Consider the following 21,499-nt stretch of genomic DNA (forward strand, 5'->3'; position numbering starts at 1 on the left):
TATTCATGCAAGTAATTATGTACAGGTGGCATAGCTTACGTGTACGACATCGACGGGTCGTTCAAGCGCGGCAAATGCAACCCCGAGATGGTGGAGCTGCTGCCTCTGGAGCTGGAAGACGACTTGCAGCTCGTTAAGACGCTGTTGCAAGAGTTTGTGGAGTATACTGGGTGAGTTAGAAGAAACTTGAGGTCCCGGGTTTGATACTCCTTCGGGGTAGATATTTGTGCGAGCAATACGAATGTTTCTTGTCGTGATTTGGATGCTTAATATGTATCTTAGTATCCACGAGCTTTGCGGTGAAGGAAAACATCGTGAGGAAACCTGCACAAACCTGCGAAGCGATTCAATGGTGCGTGCGAAGTTCCCAATCCGCACTGGACCCGCGTGGGAACTATGGCCCAAGCCCTCTTGTTCTGAGAGGAGGCCTGTGCCCAGCAGTGGGACGTATATAGGCTGGGATGATGATCTTAGTATGTGTCTAGCTTTAAGTAAAACGTGAGGATACCTACACAAACCCGGGAAGCAATTCGATAGTGTGAAGTTCCCAACCCGCGCTACGGTCTCAGCTCTCTTATTCTGAGAGGACGCCTGAGCCCTGCATTGGGACAGATGATTGGCAGAGATGACTTACATACCCAGCTTACAGTGGTTCCAGCATCATTATCAGCCAGAAACGTCCACTGTCGAAGACTTGGAAGGGGGGGGGAGGTTGCCATAATCCCCATGCTTGGCACGCTTGGGGATCGCAGTATTACGCTGATGGTGTACGCAGAAGACGCTGCTGCCTGTCTTCTGGGTTTTCCCTTAGTCGCCTTCTACGACACCCAACGGGATGGGAGGCGGGGAGGGAGGAGCTTTTCTTGTCCGGATACCCCACGGCATGCACGGCACATGCATCTGCTGTTACTATTTGACTTTTGCAATTACTTACATATCTATTCTTCGTTCACAGCTCTCTAATAGCCAAGCAGGTGCTAGAGACCTGGCCGGCGGAGGCCAAGCAGTTCGTTAAAGTGTTCCCTTATGAGTACCAACGCGCGTTGAAGCAACTCGCGATACAGCAGGCACCTAAAGTGGAAGCCAATGGGAGGGAGGAGAACGGCATCGCCGACATAGAGGAGGCCGTACGCGACCTTGAACTGGATAAGAAGAACCTAGAGAAGGTCCTTGATAAGACTAGGTGAGTGCGTGAAGCTGGAGCTTGGGAGTTGAGGGTAATAGGGGGTTATTTTCCCATGGGTTCGAGAGTTCAAAAATAGTTTTGTACACGCAAAACATATTTTAGAGTTGCCTTGTACTGTCAAGGACTTTAATTTATTTAGTCACCTTGGAACCATTTCCCAGTAAACGTCATAGTGCCATCGCACTAATTAACTAGGAAAATCGTAATGACTTTTCCTTTGAAAAGGTTCCATGGTGGCTCATTTTGTTCTTCTACTAGGGCTCCTTTTGTTGAACTCTAACCCAGAAGACTAATAAAACTTTAACCTTTCGTATTCCTAATATGATTTGGATTCATATTCATGCAAAATGCAACTGTAAGCAATGCTGCTGCAATTTTTATATTTTACGTGTCAAATTATTATTTAAGACAACAATTAGAATGCTGGTCAAAATAATATGCATTCTCATCTAAATGTCCCGCATACGAAGGATTGACATTTAAGGCTTAAATTGAGGCTCCCCATGGCGTTTGTGTCCACTATACCCCCTGTTTCACTATCCATTGATTAAACTTATTTGACCGATAAATGTGATGCCGTCTCTGTTTGTTTTGTTCGAATAGACGGAGACGGCATCACATTCATCCGTCAAATAAAACTTATCAATGGCTGGGGAAACAGCCCCCAAGTCTTACAATGTCTAAGAATCAGTTTTATAGACCTTCGTTTCCAGGGGCTTCATAAAGTACCCCCGCGAGACGTCCATCTACCGTCCGGCAGAGAAGCGCCTCCGCGACTGGGACGAGATATACAACTTCAACCACGTGCGCCGCGGGCTGCGCGTGCAAGCCGCCCGCTGTATGGAGTGCGGGGTGCCCTTCTGTCAATCCGGCCACGGGTGCCCCCTGGGGAATATCATACCCAAATGGAACGAGCTGGTGTTCAGGGGAGACTGGAAGCAGGCGCTGAAACAGTTGTTGCAGACTAATAACTTCCCTGGTGAGTGTTTGCTGTATGGGGTTACCCTTCTGTCAGTCGGTGGTCGGTGTATGAACCTTTGAATTAATTCGTTTGAGATGAATGGCTGAAATATACAGTACTAGCTTTTTCCCGCGCTGTTCCCTCGGGACGAACGAGTTTTTGTTTCTCCCCAAACGACGCGAGGGTGAAGCAAATTACCGATTGAACCTGAGGCTGTCGTGTCGACGACAGTATTTGTAGAGTTAAACTACTTAATAAAACAATAAATTAAAAAAACAAAAATCCCGACTGCCTTAAAAAATACTTAAAAGAAGAAAACAAGTCTTCTAGTGGGCTAGAACTTTGTTAAGTAGCTAACTAAAAGTTCAACAGTCGGGACCCATTAGGTAAGAATTTTTGAGTGTCATGAGTCATGATATAAATGGGTCCCGACTGTTGAACTTTTAGTTAGCTACTTAACAAAGTTCTAGCCCACTAGAAGACTTGTTTTCTTCTTTTAAGTTTTTTTTTAAGGCAGTCGGGTTTTTTTTTATTTATTGTTTTATTTCACATTTTTTTAATAGTTCTGTGGAAATGGTATAGTATAACTATTATAACCCATATATATTTAGAATGGGCTAATTATTAGCTTTCATTTGATACCCCACTCGATATATTTGAAGAAAAATCATTTTTTGAAAACTTACAATTTGGCGCCAATAGCCCGTCATTTTGTTTTTTCAAGAATTTCATGTACCCAGTGTCACTCGCGTCATCAAGACGAATCGAATGACGTATCATTTATCAAAATCGGTTCAGCCGTTGAGTAGTTACGAGAGGACATAGGAATAGACATACATACATACGCGTCAAACACATAACCCTCCTTCTTCGCAGTCGGGTAAAAAGCTACCGATCACCATTAGGCTGCATTTCCACCAGGGGTGTGCGAAGAATATGTTTCTCAGGAACCAATAGGAAAGCTTCATTTACCTATCCTCGTTCCGCTCAGCTCTTTCCACTAGAGATGTGCTGAGCGAGAATAAGTAAATGAAGCGCCCCCCACTAAGTTACCGTCTATTGCAGAGTTCACGGGGCGCGTGTGCCCGGCGCCGTGCGAGGGCGCATGCGTGCTCGGCATCTCGGAGCCCCCCGTCACCATAAAGAACATAGAGTGCGCCATCATAGACAACGCGTTCGAAAACGGCTGGATTGTTCCGGAGGTAAGCTGTGCGCGACACTACTGAATTATTTATTCTTTTACTAGTTTTTAACGGGTTTACTACTGGAATGCGACAGGCGTCTGGTTAGAGTCTAACCAGCAGCAGCATGTCGCATTGACCGTTAGTGTCGTTGTGCGACATGCGATTAGGCGACGCACGACTGTGCTACATACAATGAGGATTTTTCGACAGAAGGCGTTAGTATCGTAAGGTCTGTTTGACGTTTCAGTCTTGCCTACACTATTTACCGGCACGGATAATACCGACCCGATATTTCGCCCATATGTATTTTTTCTTATATTCATTAATAAATAAATAAATAATAATACAAAGTGGTGTCAAACTGACAAGAGTTTCTGTCACCCCCTGCGATTGGGTCGTTTAGATATTTATCTAATCACAAGCGTGACAGAAATGTCAATGTCAAACGGACCTCACGATAGTTACGCCATCTACCGCACACTGAATCTACAGAACAGCGACTAAACTGATAGTGTCTTTTCCAGCCTCGACATTGGCGGAATCATCGATAGTATCGATGGAGCTATACTTTCAAGAATTGAATTGAATTGAATACGCCATCTAGCGATATTTTGCCTGTCGAAAAACCCTCATTTTTAACCGACTTCAAAAAAAGGAGGAGGTTATCAATTCGATTGTATTTTTTGTTGTAAGTGTCAATTATGAATTCGTCAAACATAAGATTCTAACACTTTTTTTTTTTAGATCCCTGAATATCGCAACGGTAAAACGGTTGCGGTGGTTGGTGCGGGCCCGGCCGGCCTAGCCTGTGCTCATCAACTCAACAAGGTACAGCTCTTGTATAGACGTAGTGAATAATCTGTTCACATCGTGAACATTCGGAACACACGACTACTTCCGAATGCTGCCGACGTGTCTCACACACACACACACACACACACACACACACACACACACACACACACACACACACACACACACACACACACACACACACACACACACACACACACACACACACACACACACATACACACATACACACATGCGCACTCACGCACGCACGCACACATACACGCACGCACGCACACATACACGCACGCACGCACTGCGCACACACACACACACACACACACACACACATGCGCACGCACACACGCACGCACGCACGCACACACACACACACACAACTTGACTACGAAGCTTGGGGTTCCGGGTTCGATTCCCGGCCGGCGCAGATATTTGTATGAATAATACGAATGTTTGTTCTCTGGTCTTGGATGTTAAATATGCATTTAAGTATGTACAGTTGTGGTCATATAATTAAGAACGATTTTTTATAGAGAAGATTTTTTCAAACTGACAAGTGTTACTAACTGCATGTATATTTTTGTACTTCTCTCGGTATCGTAAAACTTTTCCGTACTAGCGGTAAATTCATTTATACATATAATTGGCTAAAAAATAAATATATAAACTTTATACATTACATCTAAACCTAGTATTACTACTTACTGGCTGGTCATATAATTAAGAACGCTGAATAGTTTATTTTTTATTCAAATTTATATAGAGAACGGACGGCCGCTTTGTGGTTTTAGGTTATTATTCGAATAATTTTGGCGCCATTTAGTGCCGTAAAAGTCTTAAAGGCGATTGCTTCATATAAAAACAATGGGGAAAAATAAAAGTTGTGATAAATCTACAAGAGAAGTAATACTAAAACATTGCGACAAGAATTGGTCGTATAAACACATAGCCGATCATCTGCAATGTTCAAAACTATGGTTTCACGCCATAAAGCATTTTTGCCACGTATCAAACTACTTCAAATATTCCGCGTGTACCTAGACAAAGAAAGTCATCTCGTCGAGATGATCGAAATATCGTTCCTTTGGCAAAACAAAATCCTTTTAAAGGGTCTAATACCGTCTAATGAGTTTAGAAAAAAAATTTTTGGCGAAAACAACCCTTCAGCAATCTCGGCACGCATTATTCGAAGGCGTTTGGTAGAAGAAAAGTTGCACGGAAGGATAGCAAGGAAGGTGCCTATGTTGAAACGGTGTCATAGGCAAGCCCGGCTTGCATTTGCAAGAGATATGAAAACTGGACAGTCAGACAGTGGAAAAACGTTCTTTTTTTCTGACGAGACAAAATAAATAGGGTATGTTCTGATGGCAACGATATGTAAGATGGCCTTCAAATAAAGCATTCGACCAAAGTACACAAAAGTGACTTTAAAGCATGGCGGGGGAAATGTTAAAATTTGGGGATGTTTTTCTGGACATGGTGTTGGACCTGTTAGGCTGATAGAAGGAAACATGGATCAATTTCAATACAAAAAACATACTGGAAGAAACAATGTTACCATATGCTGAAGTCGTGCTTCCGGTTATTTGGACATTCCAGCTATGACAATGATCCAAAGCATACTGCACGTACCGTTAGGAATTCCTCACATCGCAATCAGTTTCTGTCTTAGATTGGCCAGCCAACAGCCCCGATCTTAGAGCAATAGAGCATCTTTGGTGCGAAGGTTTCAAATCGACAGTGTGGCAATTTAAGAGAACTGTATGACGTATTCTTAGAAGAATGGAACTCTATCTCTCTTGCGAAATGTCAAATTGATAAGATTCAATGCCTCGCCGGTGTAAGGCAGTAATAAAAAGCTGTGGACATGCTACTAACTATTAATTTTAGTAAATATGTATTAAATTCCTTTTTTTTTGTACAAACTTGACGTTAGTGTGATTTAGTTAATCTAAGTTTCAAATAAAAAAACTTTCGAGCAGTTCAATAAATCGTTCTTAATTATTTGTCCAGCTTCATTACTATTTTAATTTGTTACTAAAGAGAATAAAAACAAAATTTGTTAAAAAAATGTCAGCAATTTTATTATTTATTCTTAATCCCGTTTGCTCTATTCATGTGGCTGTTTCATAACGTAACTAGTTACTTCTAAGAAGGAACCACGACTACACATGACATGATTTAGTTAAAAATAATCTGGAACTTCAAATCGTTCTTAATTACATGACCACCACTGTATATACGTTGCCTAGTATCTATAGTACAAGCTTTGCTTAGTTTGGGACTAGGTCAACTGGTGTCAAGTGTCCCATGATATTTATTATCATAATTTATTTATTTATTATAAATGTTATTGTTGTTGTCAGGCGGGTTACTCGGTGACAGTATTCGAGCGCAACGACCGCGCCGGCGGCCTGCTGCAGTACGGCATCCCCACCATGAAGCTGAGTAAAGAGGTGGTGCAGCGGAGGGTCCAGCTGCTGCAGGCTGAAGGGGTCGCCTTCAAGTGCAACGTGGATGTGGGGAAGGACATCAGCGCCAACGAGCTGGCCAGCGAGTGAGTAGTAAAGTGGTGGTGCAGCGGAGGGTCCAGCTGCTCCAGGCTGAAGGGGTCGCCTTCAGTGCAACGTGGATGTGGGGAAGGACATCAGCGCCAACGAGCTGGCCAGCGAGTGAGTAGTAAAGTGGTGGTGCAGCGGAGGGTCCAGCTGCTCCAGGCTGAAGGGGTCGCCTTCAAGTGCAACGTGGATGTGGGGAAGGACATCAGCGCCAACGAGCTGGCCAGCGAGTGAGTAGTAAAGTGGTGGTGGCAGCGGAGGGGTCCCAGCCTGGCTCCAGGCTGAAGGGGTCGCCTTCAAGTGCAATGTGGATGTGGGGAAGGACATCAGCGCCAACGAGCTGGCCAGCGAGTGAGTAGTAAAGAGGTGGTGCAGCGGAGGGTCCAGCTGCTCCAGGCTGAAGGGGTCGCCTTCAAGTGCAACGTGGATGTGGGGAAGGACATCAGCGCCAACGAGCTGGCCAGCGAGTGAGTAGTAAAGTGGTGGTGCAGCGGAGGGTCCAGCTGCTCCAGGCTGAAGGGGTCGCCTTCAAGTGCAACGTGGATGTGGGGAAGGACATCAGCGCCAACGAGCTGGCCAGCGAGTGAGTAGTAAAGTGGTGGTGCAGCGGAGGGTCCAGCTGCTCCAGGCTGAAGGGGTCGTCTGTAAATCAGGTGGTTTCTGACACAGGAACAAAAGCGATTTCATAGCAATAGGTGTGACTGAATGCTCCTCTCGTCCGTCCATCTCCAGTTGGGGCAGATATTTTGTATGAACGTTTGTCCTCTCTTTTATCTCTAATTTACATCTTATGTATACTCCAGTCCAGAACTAGGCAAACTAGATTGACAGCTGAAAATGTTACGAGACATAGCAAAAATTGAACCTTGATGTAATGTCTATAAAGTTCACTCAGAAAAATTATCTATTTTGAGCTACGAGTTTTTTTAAAAGTAGTGACGATATATCAAATGTCAATAAAACAAAATGCAGGATGGCATCCTTACCGAAGCTCAGCATTTTTTTTACAAATATATCAAATAAAATATTTCTTTTGTTATTATTTTGTACTAAAAAAAAAATTTAACAGCGATATTTAGTTTTTTTTTATATCGATATTACAGCACTGGTGTAACTGGGACATCATTTGTGTGTTATTAATTGGTCAAGTTGGTTCGCCTAATTCTGGACTGGAGTATAGTGTATATAAGGCTGCGTAAGGACTATGCGGTTAGCCGCGCAGTTTTAGCGTGCCGTCCTTCAAAGTATCGCTTGAGAAAGAGACGGCTGCTCAAACAGCACGGCAGGAAGCTTTTCTTTGGAGCTAGGTCGATAAGTGTCGATTCAGTCGTGATACTATTATTCCATCTGCAGGTATAACGCCCTGGTCCTCTGCATGGGCGCGACCTGGCCTCGCGACTTGCCCCTCAAAGGCCGACAGCTGAGCGGCATCCACTTCGCGATGGAGTTCCTGGAGTCCTGGCAGAAGAAGCAGATGGGCCCCACCGCCCCCCACCACCCTGTCAAGGACAACCCCGAGCTTAGCGCCAAGGATAAGAATGTGTTGGTTATAGGCGGTGGTGATACGGGGTGAGTTACTGGTTACTGATGGATGGAGAATAATACCCTGAATATTTGATTTAAGTAAATTATACGTCACAAACGCCACTGCAGGAAACATTTAAGAAAAAGCTCTCTAAATTTTTAATTTCTAAATGCTATTATTCAATTTCAGTATTTTTTAATAATTAATTTTTATTAGCGTTGACATACTTGAAATCTTTTTTTTTATATTTTTATTATTCCTTTTTGTGTAGATATTATTTTATTTTAATCCTAGTTTAAATTTTAATTTCATCTTTGATTTCTACGCCTATCGGCAAAACATAATGTTGCATGCCAAACTTTTCCTCCTCTGCAATCAGTTATAGTTTACAAATAAATCACTTCGACTTTGACAAAATTCCCGATCGTCAAATCCCTAAGCTTAGAATTGTAATACAAAGGGTCAAGGCCAAGGATGAAATGAATGGGGATCAACAAAAAACGGACCCAAGGACCCTGCGGAGCCTAACGGAAGAATTCATGCTCCTCTCTGTGCTTTCTAACAAATGGCTGAAGCAAGACTTTAGGTAGATAATAAACCCTTACAGCCTCTTCCTCCCTGTAATAATCTCCAGAGATATAAGACGTACAGCCGGGTTTCTTTAGTCGGCCATATTCCGGCAGTCTGGGCTCAACCTTTTCAGTCGTTCCTAATGGATTTTTCCCGACGCACGCCCCCATTTCCTATAAAGCACCTCAAATAAAAAATTAAAAAGTAAAATAAAGTAAATAAGAGCAAGAACCATTTGTAATACTGTCTGTTATTTTAGAAAAAGTTAATAATGATTGTGAGGAAGATCTCTTTTAAAATGAGTAGGATTTAAGATTGGTTTTTGGAATATTTTTGTATTTTTTATTTCAACTCCAAATTATTATTTTTTGTATTGTTTTTTTTTTTTTAGTGTCGCTGCTTAAGTGACTGAATAAGATACAAACAAGCTGAAATATGTGGTGTATAGGAGAAATTAGTGTCTGTACTCTTGTCCAGTGGTGGTGTAGCGGTATAGCACGCAACACGGAATGCTGAGGACCTGGGTTCGATTCCCAGCGCTGGTCTCTTTTTCTGGTTTTTCTGTGCATCTATGTTTCAGTTTGTATTTTCGATATGAGTAGGATTTGTTAAAACTACCTAATAAATGTTCATAGAATAAAGTTTTATGTTGTTTTCAGATGCGACTGCATAGCGACATCGCTCCGGCAAGGCGCCAAGTCGATCACTACGTTCGAGATCCTTCCAGAGCCTAAACCGACGCGCGGACAAGACAACCCGTGGCCGCAGTGGCCTAGGGTGTTCAGGTAATCATCATCCCAGCCTATATACGTCCCACTGCTGGGCACAGGCCTCCTCTCAGAACAAGAGGGCTTGGGCTATAGTTCCCACGCGGGCCCAGTGCGGATTGGGAACTTCACACGCACCATTGAATTGCTTCGCAGGTTTGTGCAGGTTTCCTCACTATGTTTTCCTTCACCGCAAATCTCGTGGTAAATTTCAAATGTAATTCCGCACATGAATTTTCAAAAAACTCAGAGGTGCGAGCCGGGGTTTGAACCCACGACCCTCTGTTTGAGAGGCGATAGGTCATACCACTAGGCCACCACGGCTTCTTTAATTTTTTTTTTTTTTCAGGTAATACCCGTATTTAATTTTCATATAGGGATTAGTAATACTAGACCTATGGTCTCTGAAACCAAGGATCGTGGGTCCGAACCCTGGCTCGCACCTTTGAGCTTTCTGAATTTTTGTGCGAAATTACATTTGGAATTTAACTTTTCGATGCACAGCACTCACCCTTTTATTTATACAGCTTCAACCTTTTTTGTGAAATAAGATACAGTAAATTTACTTACAGCTGTGCTTACAGTTAATGTCAAAATTGGAAATTACTAAAAGAAAAAAAGAAAATTCAAATTAAAATTGCTAAAAGTGGCTCCGAAGCGGTAACGTTTCGTGTGCTCTGCCTACCCCATTTGGGAATACAGGCGCGATGTTTGTGTGTTGTGTGTGTGTGTGTGTGAAAATTAAAAAAATAACAGTAATAACAAATATAATCAACTGAAGCAACTGGAGGCCTATGTCCACAATGGACGTCCTACGGCTGATATGATGATTAGAAAGCGGATTTGAAGTTGCGATTTCAAGTTTAATATGGATATGTCTAGTTAGATAGATAGATAAGTTTATTTATAAGATATCGTGTTGTTTATTGGTCTTACAGTTATCTTATTATTTACTTATGCAATCTTATATATAATTAAATTCAACAAACGTTATTCTTGACACAAACTATATGTAAAGAAAAATATTTTTTTCTAATTAAAGGAGTTTTATACTGCTCAAACATAATAGATCATATTTATTACGCACCTTTTTGTACAGTTGATATGAACAATAAATACTTGTACTAGTCTTATCCATATTAAACTTGTAATCACTACTTAAAATCCGCTCTCTAATGATGATGATGATGAACAAACAGAATAGTCAGTCAAACCTATATAAGACAACCGGCTCGCTAGTACCCACACACATGTGTTTGTAATAAACCAATATCCTCGCTCCGCACATCTCTATTGGAAACAGCTCGGCGGAGCGAGGAGCAAATGAAGCGTTTCTATTGATTTATTACAAACAGATTCCTCGCATGGCTTCCTTATGGCGAAGAAACAGTCGACACGCGTCTCTCGAGCTTGCCGGTTGACATTTGACCCATGAACTAAAGTTTTTTTTTTTATTTAGAGTGGACTACGGCCATGAGGAAGTAAAAGTCAAGTTCGGGAACGACCCTAGAAAGTTCTCCACGCTTACGAAGGAATTCTTAGACGATGGTAAATATTATTTTTACATCCTAACCTAATAATGTTATAAATGCGAAAGTCAGTGAGTTTGCGTGTTTTTGTTAAGCCAAGACGCAAAAGAGGGCTGTTATCAGTTTGACCGCCATGTGTCTGTCCGTGGCTTCATAGCTCCCAAACGGATGGACCGACTTTGATACAGTTAATATTAAATCGAAAACAAGTTTAATCTAGGTGGTTCTTAGCTAAGATTAGTTAAAGTCAGTTTATTAAAAATAACCCAATTCTGTTATTCATTATTATAACTATTTCATAGTGCAATGGTACGCATTAAATATGCTTCATGAAAATTTTACCATGTCTCCAAAATTATTTATTAAATTTATTTACGAGTATATTTTACAAAAATGCTTGAACAAAGCTGGCCATCACTACATGGGGAAATCATCTATAATCGAGTTAATCGATAATGAAATTAAAATTTGCCCAGTGTCTATGGATTTTTTGTTATGTGACTTTTGATTATACTTTAGTTTCACCCCAAAACCAGTGCCTTTTTTAATCCTTTAATAATCCAAAATCATCATCATCATGTTGTTTACTGAATGACAATTTCCGCAGGCGAAGGCAACGTGTCGGGCGTGCTAGCCGTCGAGGTAGAATGGACGCGGGCGGCGGGCGGCCGCTGGGAGATGAAGGAGGTCCCCGGCACCGAGAAAGTGTACAAGGCTGAGCTGGTGCTCCTGGCTATGGGCTTCCTGGGACCGGAGAGATATGTCGCCAACCAACTTGGTAAGATGGGAATGGCTACAAGCCACTGCAAGCGCAGCGGACTCCGTACAGGTTCCGTTTAGCTCGCAATGGCGAAATGTGTCGATGTGCTTCCACTGAATAAGAAGTTTATTGAATCAGGTGTTACTTTGCGGAGGTCCATATCAATGAACTAAAAGAATTTCCTTGCTCACCCGCGACCTTATGATAGTTAAGCTTATGCAAAATATGCGTGTTCATGCAGTTCCTCCACCTCCACACTGTAAGAACACACACAAATCACACAAACCCATCTATCACCGCCACCACACCACACTGACGCGTTTCGAACTCAACCAGAGCTCATCTTCAGAGTAACACAACCGTACACCATGTTACCAGATGTTAGATGTGTGTCTGTTAGGTGATAGATGGGTTTGTGTGATTTGTGTGTGTTCTTACAGTGTGGAGGTGGAGGAACGGCATGAACACGCATATTTTGCATAAGCTTAACTATCATAAGGTCGCGGGTGAGCAAGGAAATTGTTTTAGTTCATTGTAAACTATGTTATTCTGGTCAGCTCTTCTGATAACTCTGTTTCCGCTCCTTTTGCTGGAAAGCAGGCAGAAAAGTGTACAGTCGAAAAAACTTGATGACTGAATGAAAATAAAAATATATTTTTTTGTATGGAGATAGTCTTCTTGTGACTGAACTTCAAAACAATTTTTTTTTTCGAATTAAAATATTTTTAATTTTAGTCAAAATACCACAAACGGGACTTATCACGCTATTATTACACAAGTAATATTTACCTCGACGTTTCGGCAACGTTACAGTTGCCATGGTCACGAGTAGACTGAAGTGTGTTTTTAAATTTTTATCGTATTAGTAATCAGTAGCCTTAACGTGGGTTAAATCATTGTACAGGATTTGTTAACACCATGTATGTCAGTCAACAGCCAGACTTCGTGTAGGTATATGGTGGGAACGCATGACGGAATGGGTTGGATGGAAGTCTGGTTAATTAGTTTTCAATGTGTAATGTGATTTGTTATAAACGCCTTTCTTCAGACTTGCCACTGGACGCGCGGAGCAACGTGGAAACAAACAAGAAGCATATCTATCAGACGCCTGTTAGCAACGTGTTCGCCGCGGGAGGTAAGTGATTAATATTACAACCCTAGGGCAGCTCTGTGCAGTCATCATCATCATCATCATCTCAGCCGTAGGACGTCCACTGTTGGACATAGGCCTCCCCCACAGACCTCTAGTTGCTTCGGTTGGCAGCGGCCTGCATCCACCGTGAACCCGCAGCTTTAACCAGGTCATCCGTCCATCTTTTTGGTGGACGTCCTACGCTGCGCTTGCCGATCCGCGGCCTCCACTCGAGAACTTTTCGGCCCCAACGGCCATCCGCTCTCCGTGCTATATGGCCCGCCCATTGCCACTTCAACGAGCTAATTCGCTTGGCTATGTGGGTGACCCTTGTTCTTCTACGTATCTCCTCATTTCTGATTCGATCCCGTAGAGAAACCCCAAGCATAGCTCTCTCCAGCTCAGTGCAGTGGCCATTTGATATTTCGGAGTGGCCAAGGCAATCAAAAATGGTGACGAAAGCATAAGATGGATAAGACTTTTATTAAACTTCTATTAATAATTTTGTATAAAATATGTACAGAAATTTGAGTGATGGTGATAATCTTCCTACTAATAATGAAGTATCACTTTACAAATACGTACCACTTACATCTGTAGATGTAAAGAGGTGTAATTTTCCTCTACATAAGTGGAAAGTGAACTATAAAAGGAATGCACTGAAAATATGTAATATAGAAAAAAATACGATTATTTACTACAACAATAAAATTATCCAACTATTTTTCAATTATTTTCTTTTTTGTAACCAATTGTAGTCATATCCATATTACGTGTATGGTTCGACATGATTTTGACGTAAATTGCATCCGTCGTCCGCCCACTGTTAACCTTTTAAGGGCCCCACACACGGTACGATTCGTCGATTTTCATCAGATCGATCGTACAGACGAATCGTACCGTATATGGGGCCCTTTAGGTCTAATTTCTTTGATTATGAGACAGAGACATCATAGTTATTTGGACAAATAAGATTTAGGAGAAATATCTACTGGTGCAATACCGATACGTAGGTTAGCCGTTAAAGTTTTTGTGATAATAATTAAGGCTGGGAATATACGTCAGATTTTTCGATAAGTACGACAGTCTTTACTGGCAAAACATATTATTATGAGTCTACATTTTACCCGAGCGAAGCCGGGTTTTCATCTAGTATTTTTAGAAATCTAGCCAATTTTTCTGAGTGAACTTTTACTTTTTTGATCATTATTTCATGGTTCAATGTCGTTGACGTATTGATTTGAGACACGAGATTTTTTCAGAGTAGTGACGGTATCCATTGTTTCTTGTCAGAGACATCGGTGCGTGTTAAGGTTAACACCTTTGAGACTAAAAATATCATTAGCACCTGTCGATGACTCGCACTTTCTTGTTGGAAAAATTGAAACGACAGAGTCGGATTTTTCCAAGAAGGGCTCTGTACAGTCAGCGGCAGGAGTGGATGAGCTGATGATGAAGAGTCACGGTGCTCAAAATGATCTGAACACGACTCTAATGCCAAGGTAATAAATAAGAGTGTTGAAATCATTATGAGCACCACAACTACTTAGCTACTGCTGCTCACTGTACAAGTGTAAAAGTGAGCATAAACTAAGTTAATTGATATTTAATATTATTTTAATGAAAAAATAGACTTTTTTGCAGATTCGTACGATAAGCCCCCCCCCCCCTCCTATTAGCCCGCCTATTGCTTACATTACATTAAATCCGGCTGTTGAATTGAAATTCCGGAATTTTGCTAAATTCTAATGGATATTCTAAAAAATTACATTGTCCTTGTCATTGAAGTTGCATTTAAACATACAATGCTAAATTTCGTGGCTCTACTAAACCCAGCGGTTGAGATTTCGAGATTTTATCCCGATCCTACTTATAAATAATAACCGTATTTCGGCGTGGAGAGTAAGACAGCCGGTGAAATTACTGGCACTTGAGGTATCCCATCTTAGGCCTCTAGGTTGGCAACGCATCTGCAATACCCCTGGTGTTGCAGATGTTTATGGGTGGTGGTGATCTCTTACCCACTTGCTCGTTTGCCATCCAGTCGAATAAAAAAAAGAAAAAAAAAAGCTTAGTATGGATCCTAGTTAGTTATAGTATATAAGCAGTAGCAGGAAGTAATGCGTAGTAGTAGTATATATTAACCGGTCTTATTTCCTACCTGGATCCTGTAACACATGGACTCCTAGCTCAGGATCAGAGCCGTAGCTCTTGTTTATAAGTTTTTTATGCAATAAATTATTTTCATTTTCATTTCATTTTTTTTCATTGATGTCCGAACTGTTCCTGTTGTGTTGTCAGACCTTCTTGCCAGTTTTCATAATTGTATGTCAGCGGGAATTAGGTAAGGTTTCACAGCTCCAAGGGATTAAAGATTTGAGTATTTAATAATAATTTTAACTTGATATCTCTCGTAGGTACAATACAAATATTCTTTATTGCACACCATAAATCAGTACAAAAAACTTATAATAAAAACACTTAGATTCAGGGTAGACAATAGGCGGTCTTATCGCTTAAAAACGATCTCTTCCAGACAACCATTTGGGTACAAGAACTTATGGTTATGTCAAATAAAAATAGCTGGCGGAAACAGAAACAGAAAACAAGAACGAACAAAAAATCAATAATAATAAAATAAATACAAATGTATATAATTATATAAATACATACATACAATACATATACTACTAACATAAAATATCAATATAAATTGTCAAAAAGGCCGTAATGGGAGAAAAGGATAAGAAATTAGGACATAAAATAAGTAAACACAGAAAAACTAAGGACAGAGTTAAGAAGGCAGGTACCTATCAGGAATGGTCTTGACAGGCAAAGAAAGAATCCAATTTATTTAGGGGTTTTTTTTTCCTTAGAAGTTAAGGAACCCTAAGAAGTATATAACGTGTTAAAGCAAATAGCTTACGTAATGTTGTTTGGGTTTATGTAAATATATAAAAATTAGAATAAAAAGAACTGACGATATTTTGCAATATACACGTTTTTTTTAAAGTATAAAAAACTACTTACAACCATACCGTATCGCTTAAATGTAAGTACTTTAATATGCTGTATGAATAATTATGAGCTAGATCTTTGTACATATGTATAATAATGAAAACACCTTGCAAATAAATGCATTTGACGTGTGGTTCAAAAAAAGGAAAACTACGTAACATGGTAACTCAAGGCAAAACATGGTATCGCACGGCAAAAGATGGTTACGCGCAGCAACAGATGGTAACGCGCGGCAAAAATGGGAACTCGCAGCGCGCTTAAAATGTTAAGTAAGTTAAGATTGGTTTTTTGGAATCTTTTTGTATTTTTTATTTCAATTCCAAATTTTTACTTTTACGGTCATCCCGTAAAACCGTGTTAAGTAAGTGCCTGAGTAGTGTGCGTGTTTCGCGTTTAGATAACGGTTTTATTTTGGGACGGGTATACAGGTTGGCTCCTTTTGATATCGGTTAGTATGGGGGAGTCTGAAACTATAAGACATACGAAAATCTGTTCATAGGAACCATGTCATCGATTTTAGTACCTAACAAGAGAAACTGCATTCATACATTTTAAAAAAAACTTGCACTCAGCCCGCAAATGGAACACGGACGTTTTGAAATATAAAAATTATATAATTAAAATATAATACAATACATTTTATTTATTCTAGATATCGTATTTCATAGTAGCATTTATTGCTTATGACCTACACTACCGGGTAAGCGGGTATGCCAAAAACGACCACATTTTTTATTTATTTATTTATTATTAGCCTTCTGTCAGATATTTCACAGTTGGTTGGGTTCTTTAGTTGTTTCATTGGTTGTAATGTCGTGTACTTAAACGACCTCACACGCACAAAAAAAACGCTAGCCCTGAACTTGGCAAGTGGAGACAAATATTCTCACTCAATTCAAGCCTTGTTGGATTCTTGAAGAGCTAACAAAAATAACTTTAAAAAAAAAGATGATCTTAAATTATGTATCTTATTAGATACGCTGCCAAGTTCATGGTTAGTCTGAAACCGCCTTTAAATTATGCTGTACCTTGTTTCCCGCAAAAAGTGACAGAAAAAATTAGTACAAAATAAACTAAAAGGAACTTTAGTCATACGCAATTTGTGGTTGAAACAGCGTTATAACTTTGACGACCAAATGGCCTACTGGTTAGAGAACCTGACTACGAAGCTTGAGGTCCCGGGTTCGATTCCCGTGTCGGGGCAGATATTTGTATGAAAAAATACGAATGTTTGTTCTCGGGTCTTGGGTGTTTAATATGTATTTAAGTATGTATCTATATCAATATAATTATATTTATCCGTTGCTTAGTACCCATAACACAAGCTTTGCTAAGCTTACTTTGGGACTAGGTCAATTGGTGTGAATTGTCCCGTGATATTTATTTTATTTTTATTTTATAACTATCATTCGTCCTCAGATTGTCGCCGCGGCCAGTCGCTGGTGGTTTGGGCCATCTCCGAAGGCCGACAGGCCGCCAGGGCTGTCGACGTATACTTATCCGGCAAGTCTGCCCTGCCCGGACCCGGCGGCGTCATCGGCTCTTACTGAACACCCCTGCGTAACTAGAACATTAGGACAGACTAACCAGTAGAATAGGACTGTTGTTTAGAAGTTAGTTCAGGAAATACTAGCGTTCTTCGCGGACATAAACACGCTGCGCTGGCAGTAACAGCTCGGCTAGGTTTTGTACGTTGCGCGTGTTGTTAACTAACCGCTGTGCAGTGAACGTTTCGACCGCGCAATGAATAGAGAATTTACCCGCTGCGTCGCTCGTCGCGCGTACACGCGATCAGAGTCTTAACGTAAAGGGGTGTTTCATGTCTGCGACAAAACCTGGCGTGCTTGATCCACTGATGCATTCTATAGGTTCACCGCTAACCTTACTCTTGGAGCGAGCCTAATCCAGAAATAATGAGAGTTGATCATGTCTATAAGCGGTATACCTATATTATCAATTTTTGCTGAATGCCCATACTGAAGTAGTAGAGTAGAAATATTAAAATTTTGAAATTCATATTAGAGCTCTTTGCTCACTTAGCGAAAGTCACACGCTTCCAGTAGTGACGATGCCATCGAAACGTAATTGCCTTCTACTGTCAGGCATTAGTAATTTGAGGCCAAATTTAATCACAGCACTGTATAATATATTATTTAAAGAATCGAATATTGTATTTTAGCATTATTTAAGCTTTGTTTTAAGGACATTCCGTTTGTATTTTGATTGTTTAAATGAAATTAACTATTAGTGACAACTAAATAGTTTGCTCTGTGATCTCTGTCAGAGTGTCATAAAGCGTGATGTTTTTTTGTTGTTTATATCTGACTGTTTTTAATATTATTATCGTTTCTATTGTTATACATGTACGACGGTGTATTTTCGTTGATAAATCTGGGCATGAGGTGCCAACGTTTATAATTTAGAAGAGTTTTCGTCAATGAAATTATTAACATAGTTGTTGGTTTTGTGATTTGTTTTACAATTATTTGTTTGCGCACAACTGGCGCAGCTTGAGTATTTATAATTAAATTGTAACTTTGCCTGTGATGTACATTTTTATAAGAATTATATTACAGAGGTTTAACTTGGTTATTTGATAGAGTTCCTAAATGGTAAGACAATGTTTAATTGAAATGTTACTTGGATTTGAATTCATTTTTGTAAATTCCGTTCCATGATTGAGTTTTTCGTACATATAAATCAAAAACTAGACTGTATCTATTGTTGCTTCAAGTAATCATAGAACTACTGTTTATAGTTTTTGATTTATGGACAACTATTTCAATGAACTCGCCTTGCCTTACTATTTTTTTTAATTTCTAGAAAATATTTTAAATTATTTTCCCTTAGACAGTAGGCTTGAAAACTGATGTGACGGTTATTCATACAGTAAAATACCTTAAGTTACAATTCAGGACCGCAGAAAAAAAAGTGCACTGGCTTTGTCGCTAGGAACTGCCCTTTCCAATAAGTCAGTCTAGAGCGAGACAGACGTACTTAGCGACAAACAGAATATCATGCTAGCCGTTTAGATAATAAGCTTCAAATCTTTTATAGATCATGTATATTGTTTTTAATCCAGTGTCATAAAACGTAATCTACAAGAAGTGATTTGAATAGGTACTTTAATTACCGTATTTTCGTTATCGTTTATTTCATTTATTTCGATTAAACGTATTATTTGAATTTTTTTTCTTTCTTCACCCAGACCTTATTGTTGCTTTCGAAACAAAAAATGGTCACGCACTGAAACTCTTAAATTGATCATCTGAACGTTAACTTTGGCGCCGTAGCAAATCAAAAGCAGTTATCGATTTACTTATAAGTATATTTTATGTAGGACTGTCTTTAGCTAAATCTGTGTCAATTAAAAAAAAAACTTGGATGTGTTTCAAATAATTAGGTACTATACCAAAATATTGATCGACCAATGGACCTATATTGAAGAGGATTTAATAAGAGCTGTAAAATGTGGGTTATGAACGCCATCGGCATATTTCAGTCCAAAATATCTGCATTCTGTTGGCCGCCTGTATCGAACTTACTCAGATTGCCACTCGTGGCAATATGCTCAGCTGGTTTATGCCGGGTTCACATTATTCCAGTAAATTCGTTCCAGTAGCATGACACTGGGGTGCTCGATCGATCTTGTGTAACTCGTCTGGATTGTGACCCCGCAATGTATCGCTACTGGCACGATTTTACTGGAATAATGTGAACCGGGCATTAGGCCTACTCGACTTTGTCCAGTCGTTTTATTGGTTTATGTCGCGTTAGATAGATCGACTGGGGTCGTCCACATAAATACCTACAGCTCCGTGATCTTGACTTCGACAAAAATGCCTTCTTCTAACAAGATATTCTTAAATCTCGCTTGATACTAAATAATATAAGTTGATTGAATATATCTATTACATATTATTGGGCATTGTGAAGGGAAATCATTAATCGCAGAAGTTGGGTACTTATTAAGCAAGACTAAGGAGGGTTGTGTTTTTGAAAGGATTCCAAATATAAAATTCTGAAATGAATAACGTGGATCTTAACCTTAATCGGCTTCCTACGACGAATATCATCAAATAAAAAATAATAAATGTTAAAAAAAAACTAGATTTAGCCAATCCTTTGGTCGCGGCTTCCATGTTGCAAACTTGAATCAAGTCTGATCTTGTCTGAAATATATTATGTGCACCTAAATATTTGGAGAAAATACCACACGGTGTAATAGGAACTTAAACATGTAATAAATTACGGGTAGTGCAAGGAGAACCCCACTTCGGTGAGTGAGTGCACAGATATTCTACGCAAGTCTATCGAGATTTTTCACAACAATTGGGATTTTTACCTTTGGAAATATTGTAATTCTTATTTCGCGTGGACTAATTGGCCGGCGAAATATCGCTAGATGGCGTTAAAAACAGCCAATTGCAAGCAAGACCGTAACGCCAAACGGACTCAACGATACTAACGCCATCTAGTGATGGTCGCCTGTCAATTAGCCCTCATTGCATCCTTCCTCGGAGTGGATTTAGTGCGAAAAAGATAGCATTACTATATCCTATACATTATTATTTGATTTTTTCATGATTAGCCTGTAATTTCCCACTGCATGGCAAAGCCCTCGCCGCTGGATTTCCAAGTAATCCTGTCGGTACTTATGTCTGCCCAGTCGCTGGAAAACGCGTCTAGGTAAGTCACGCGCAGGTTTTTTCTTTCGATACAGACATATTTATGTGTATATAAATAAATAAAAAATAGTCAAGTGCCGTATTCCTTAAAGTTATGATGCAAGCACGATAAAGGTTGTCGCACACTTAACCGCTCGGCACCGAATTGGCGCCGCCTCACCAGGCGTCAACCATACGCAAGCACGTAATGAAAACTGCTCAGCACCTCCGAGATATCCGCGCGGCTGCGGCTAGGTGACATCGCGCTTAAAAAGCTTGGCGGCATCGCGATGGAATCGAAACTGCGAGAGGCAAGCGGCGGGGCGTCCCGACGTAAGCTCGATGACTGCAAATCGCCTTCGCGCCGCTTGCGGATTACTAGCTTGTGCCGAGGCGAGGCGATGCTGTTCCGATGTCGATATGTGTGCATTACAGTATGGAAATTCTTACAAAGAATACAGGGCGGCTCGAGTTGAGGCGGCGCTGAGCGGTTACGTGGGCGACAACCTTAAATACCATTAGGCAGTACATCTGTACGTTTGAATATTACTGCAATTTCTTTGGATATCTAGTATCTATTATTTCTAGTCGCCATCGTAGCATCCCTTTGTTAATTAAACAATTAAGGCCCTATACTACGTAGTGCAAAATTCGAACTTGCCGTCCCGCTTATGATTATATTATTTAATATGAGTGAAGGTGCGGCCACATGCAAGTCGCTCTACGCTCGTTTCCAGCGATAAATCGGGTCACGTGGCCCTATTTTGAATTTCCCGCGACTCAAAAAAGCAGCGTCAAGTCGCCGCGTCGAACAGCTGCGTCAAAATGGCTG

At 40.5% G+C, this 21,499-nt stretch overlaps 1 protein-coding gene across 1 annotated transcript in view; it reads left to right on the forward strand.

Annotated features, from left to right (window-relative positions):
• LOC141433567 (uncharacterized) overlaps positions 1-19,186 on the forward strand; it is a 93,775-nt gene extending 74,589 nt beyond the window's left edge. Inside the window, exons 33-44 of the mRNA XM_074095667.1 lie at positions 26-170; positions 956-1,183; positions 1,900-2,165; positions 3,213-3,349; positions 4,076-4,159; positions 6,508-6,698; positions 8,053-8,268; positions 9,454-9,579; positions 11,021-11,109; positions 11,698-11,868; positions 12,899-12,985; positions 17,420-19,186. Of these exons, the coding sequence (XP_073951768.1) occupies positions 26-170; positions 956-1,183; positions 1,900-2,165; positions 3,213-3,349; positions 4,076-4,159; positions 6,508-6,698; positions 8,053-8,268; positions 9,454-9,579; positions 11,021-11,109; positions 11,698-11,868; positions 12,899-12,985; positions 17,420-17,550 (1,871 nt within the window). The 3' untranslated portion in view covers positions 17,551-19,186. The remainder of the gene's footprint in view (positions 1-25; positions 171-955; positions 1,184-1,899; positions 2,166-3,212; positions 3,350-4,075; positions 4,160-6,507; positions 6,699-8,052; positions 8,269-9,453; positions 9,580-11,020; positions 11,110-11,697; positions 11,869-12,898; positions 12,986-17,419) is intronic.
• Positions 19,187-21,499: the final 2,313 nt, after the last annotated feature.

The sequence above is a fragment of the Choristoneura fumiferana genome, chromosome 12, assembly GCF_025370935.1.
Source record: "Choristoneura fumiferana chromosome 12, NRCan_CFum_1, whole genome shotgun sequence".
NCBI lineage: Eukaryota > Metazoa > Arthropoda > Insecta > Lepidoptera > Tortricidae > Choristoneura > Choristoneura fumiferana.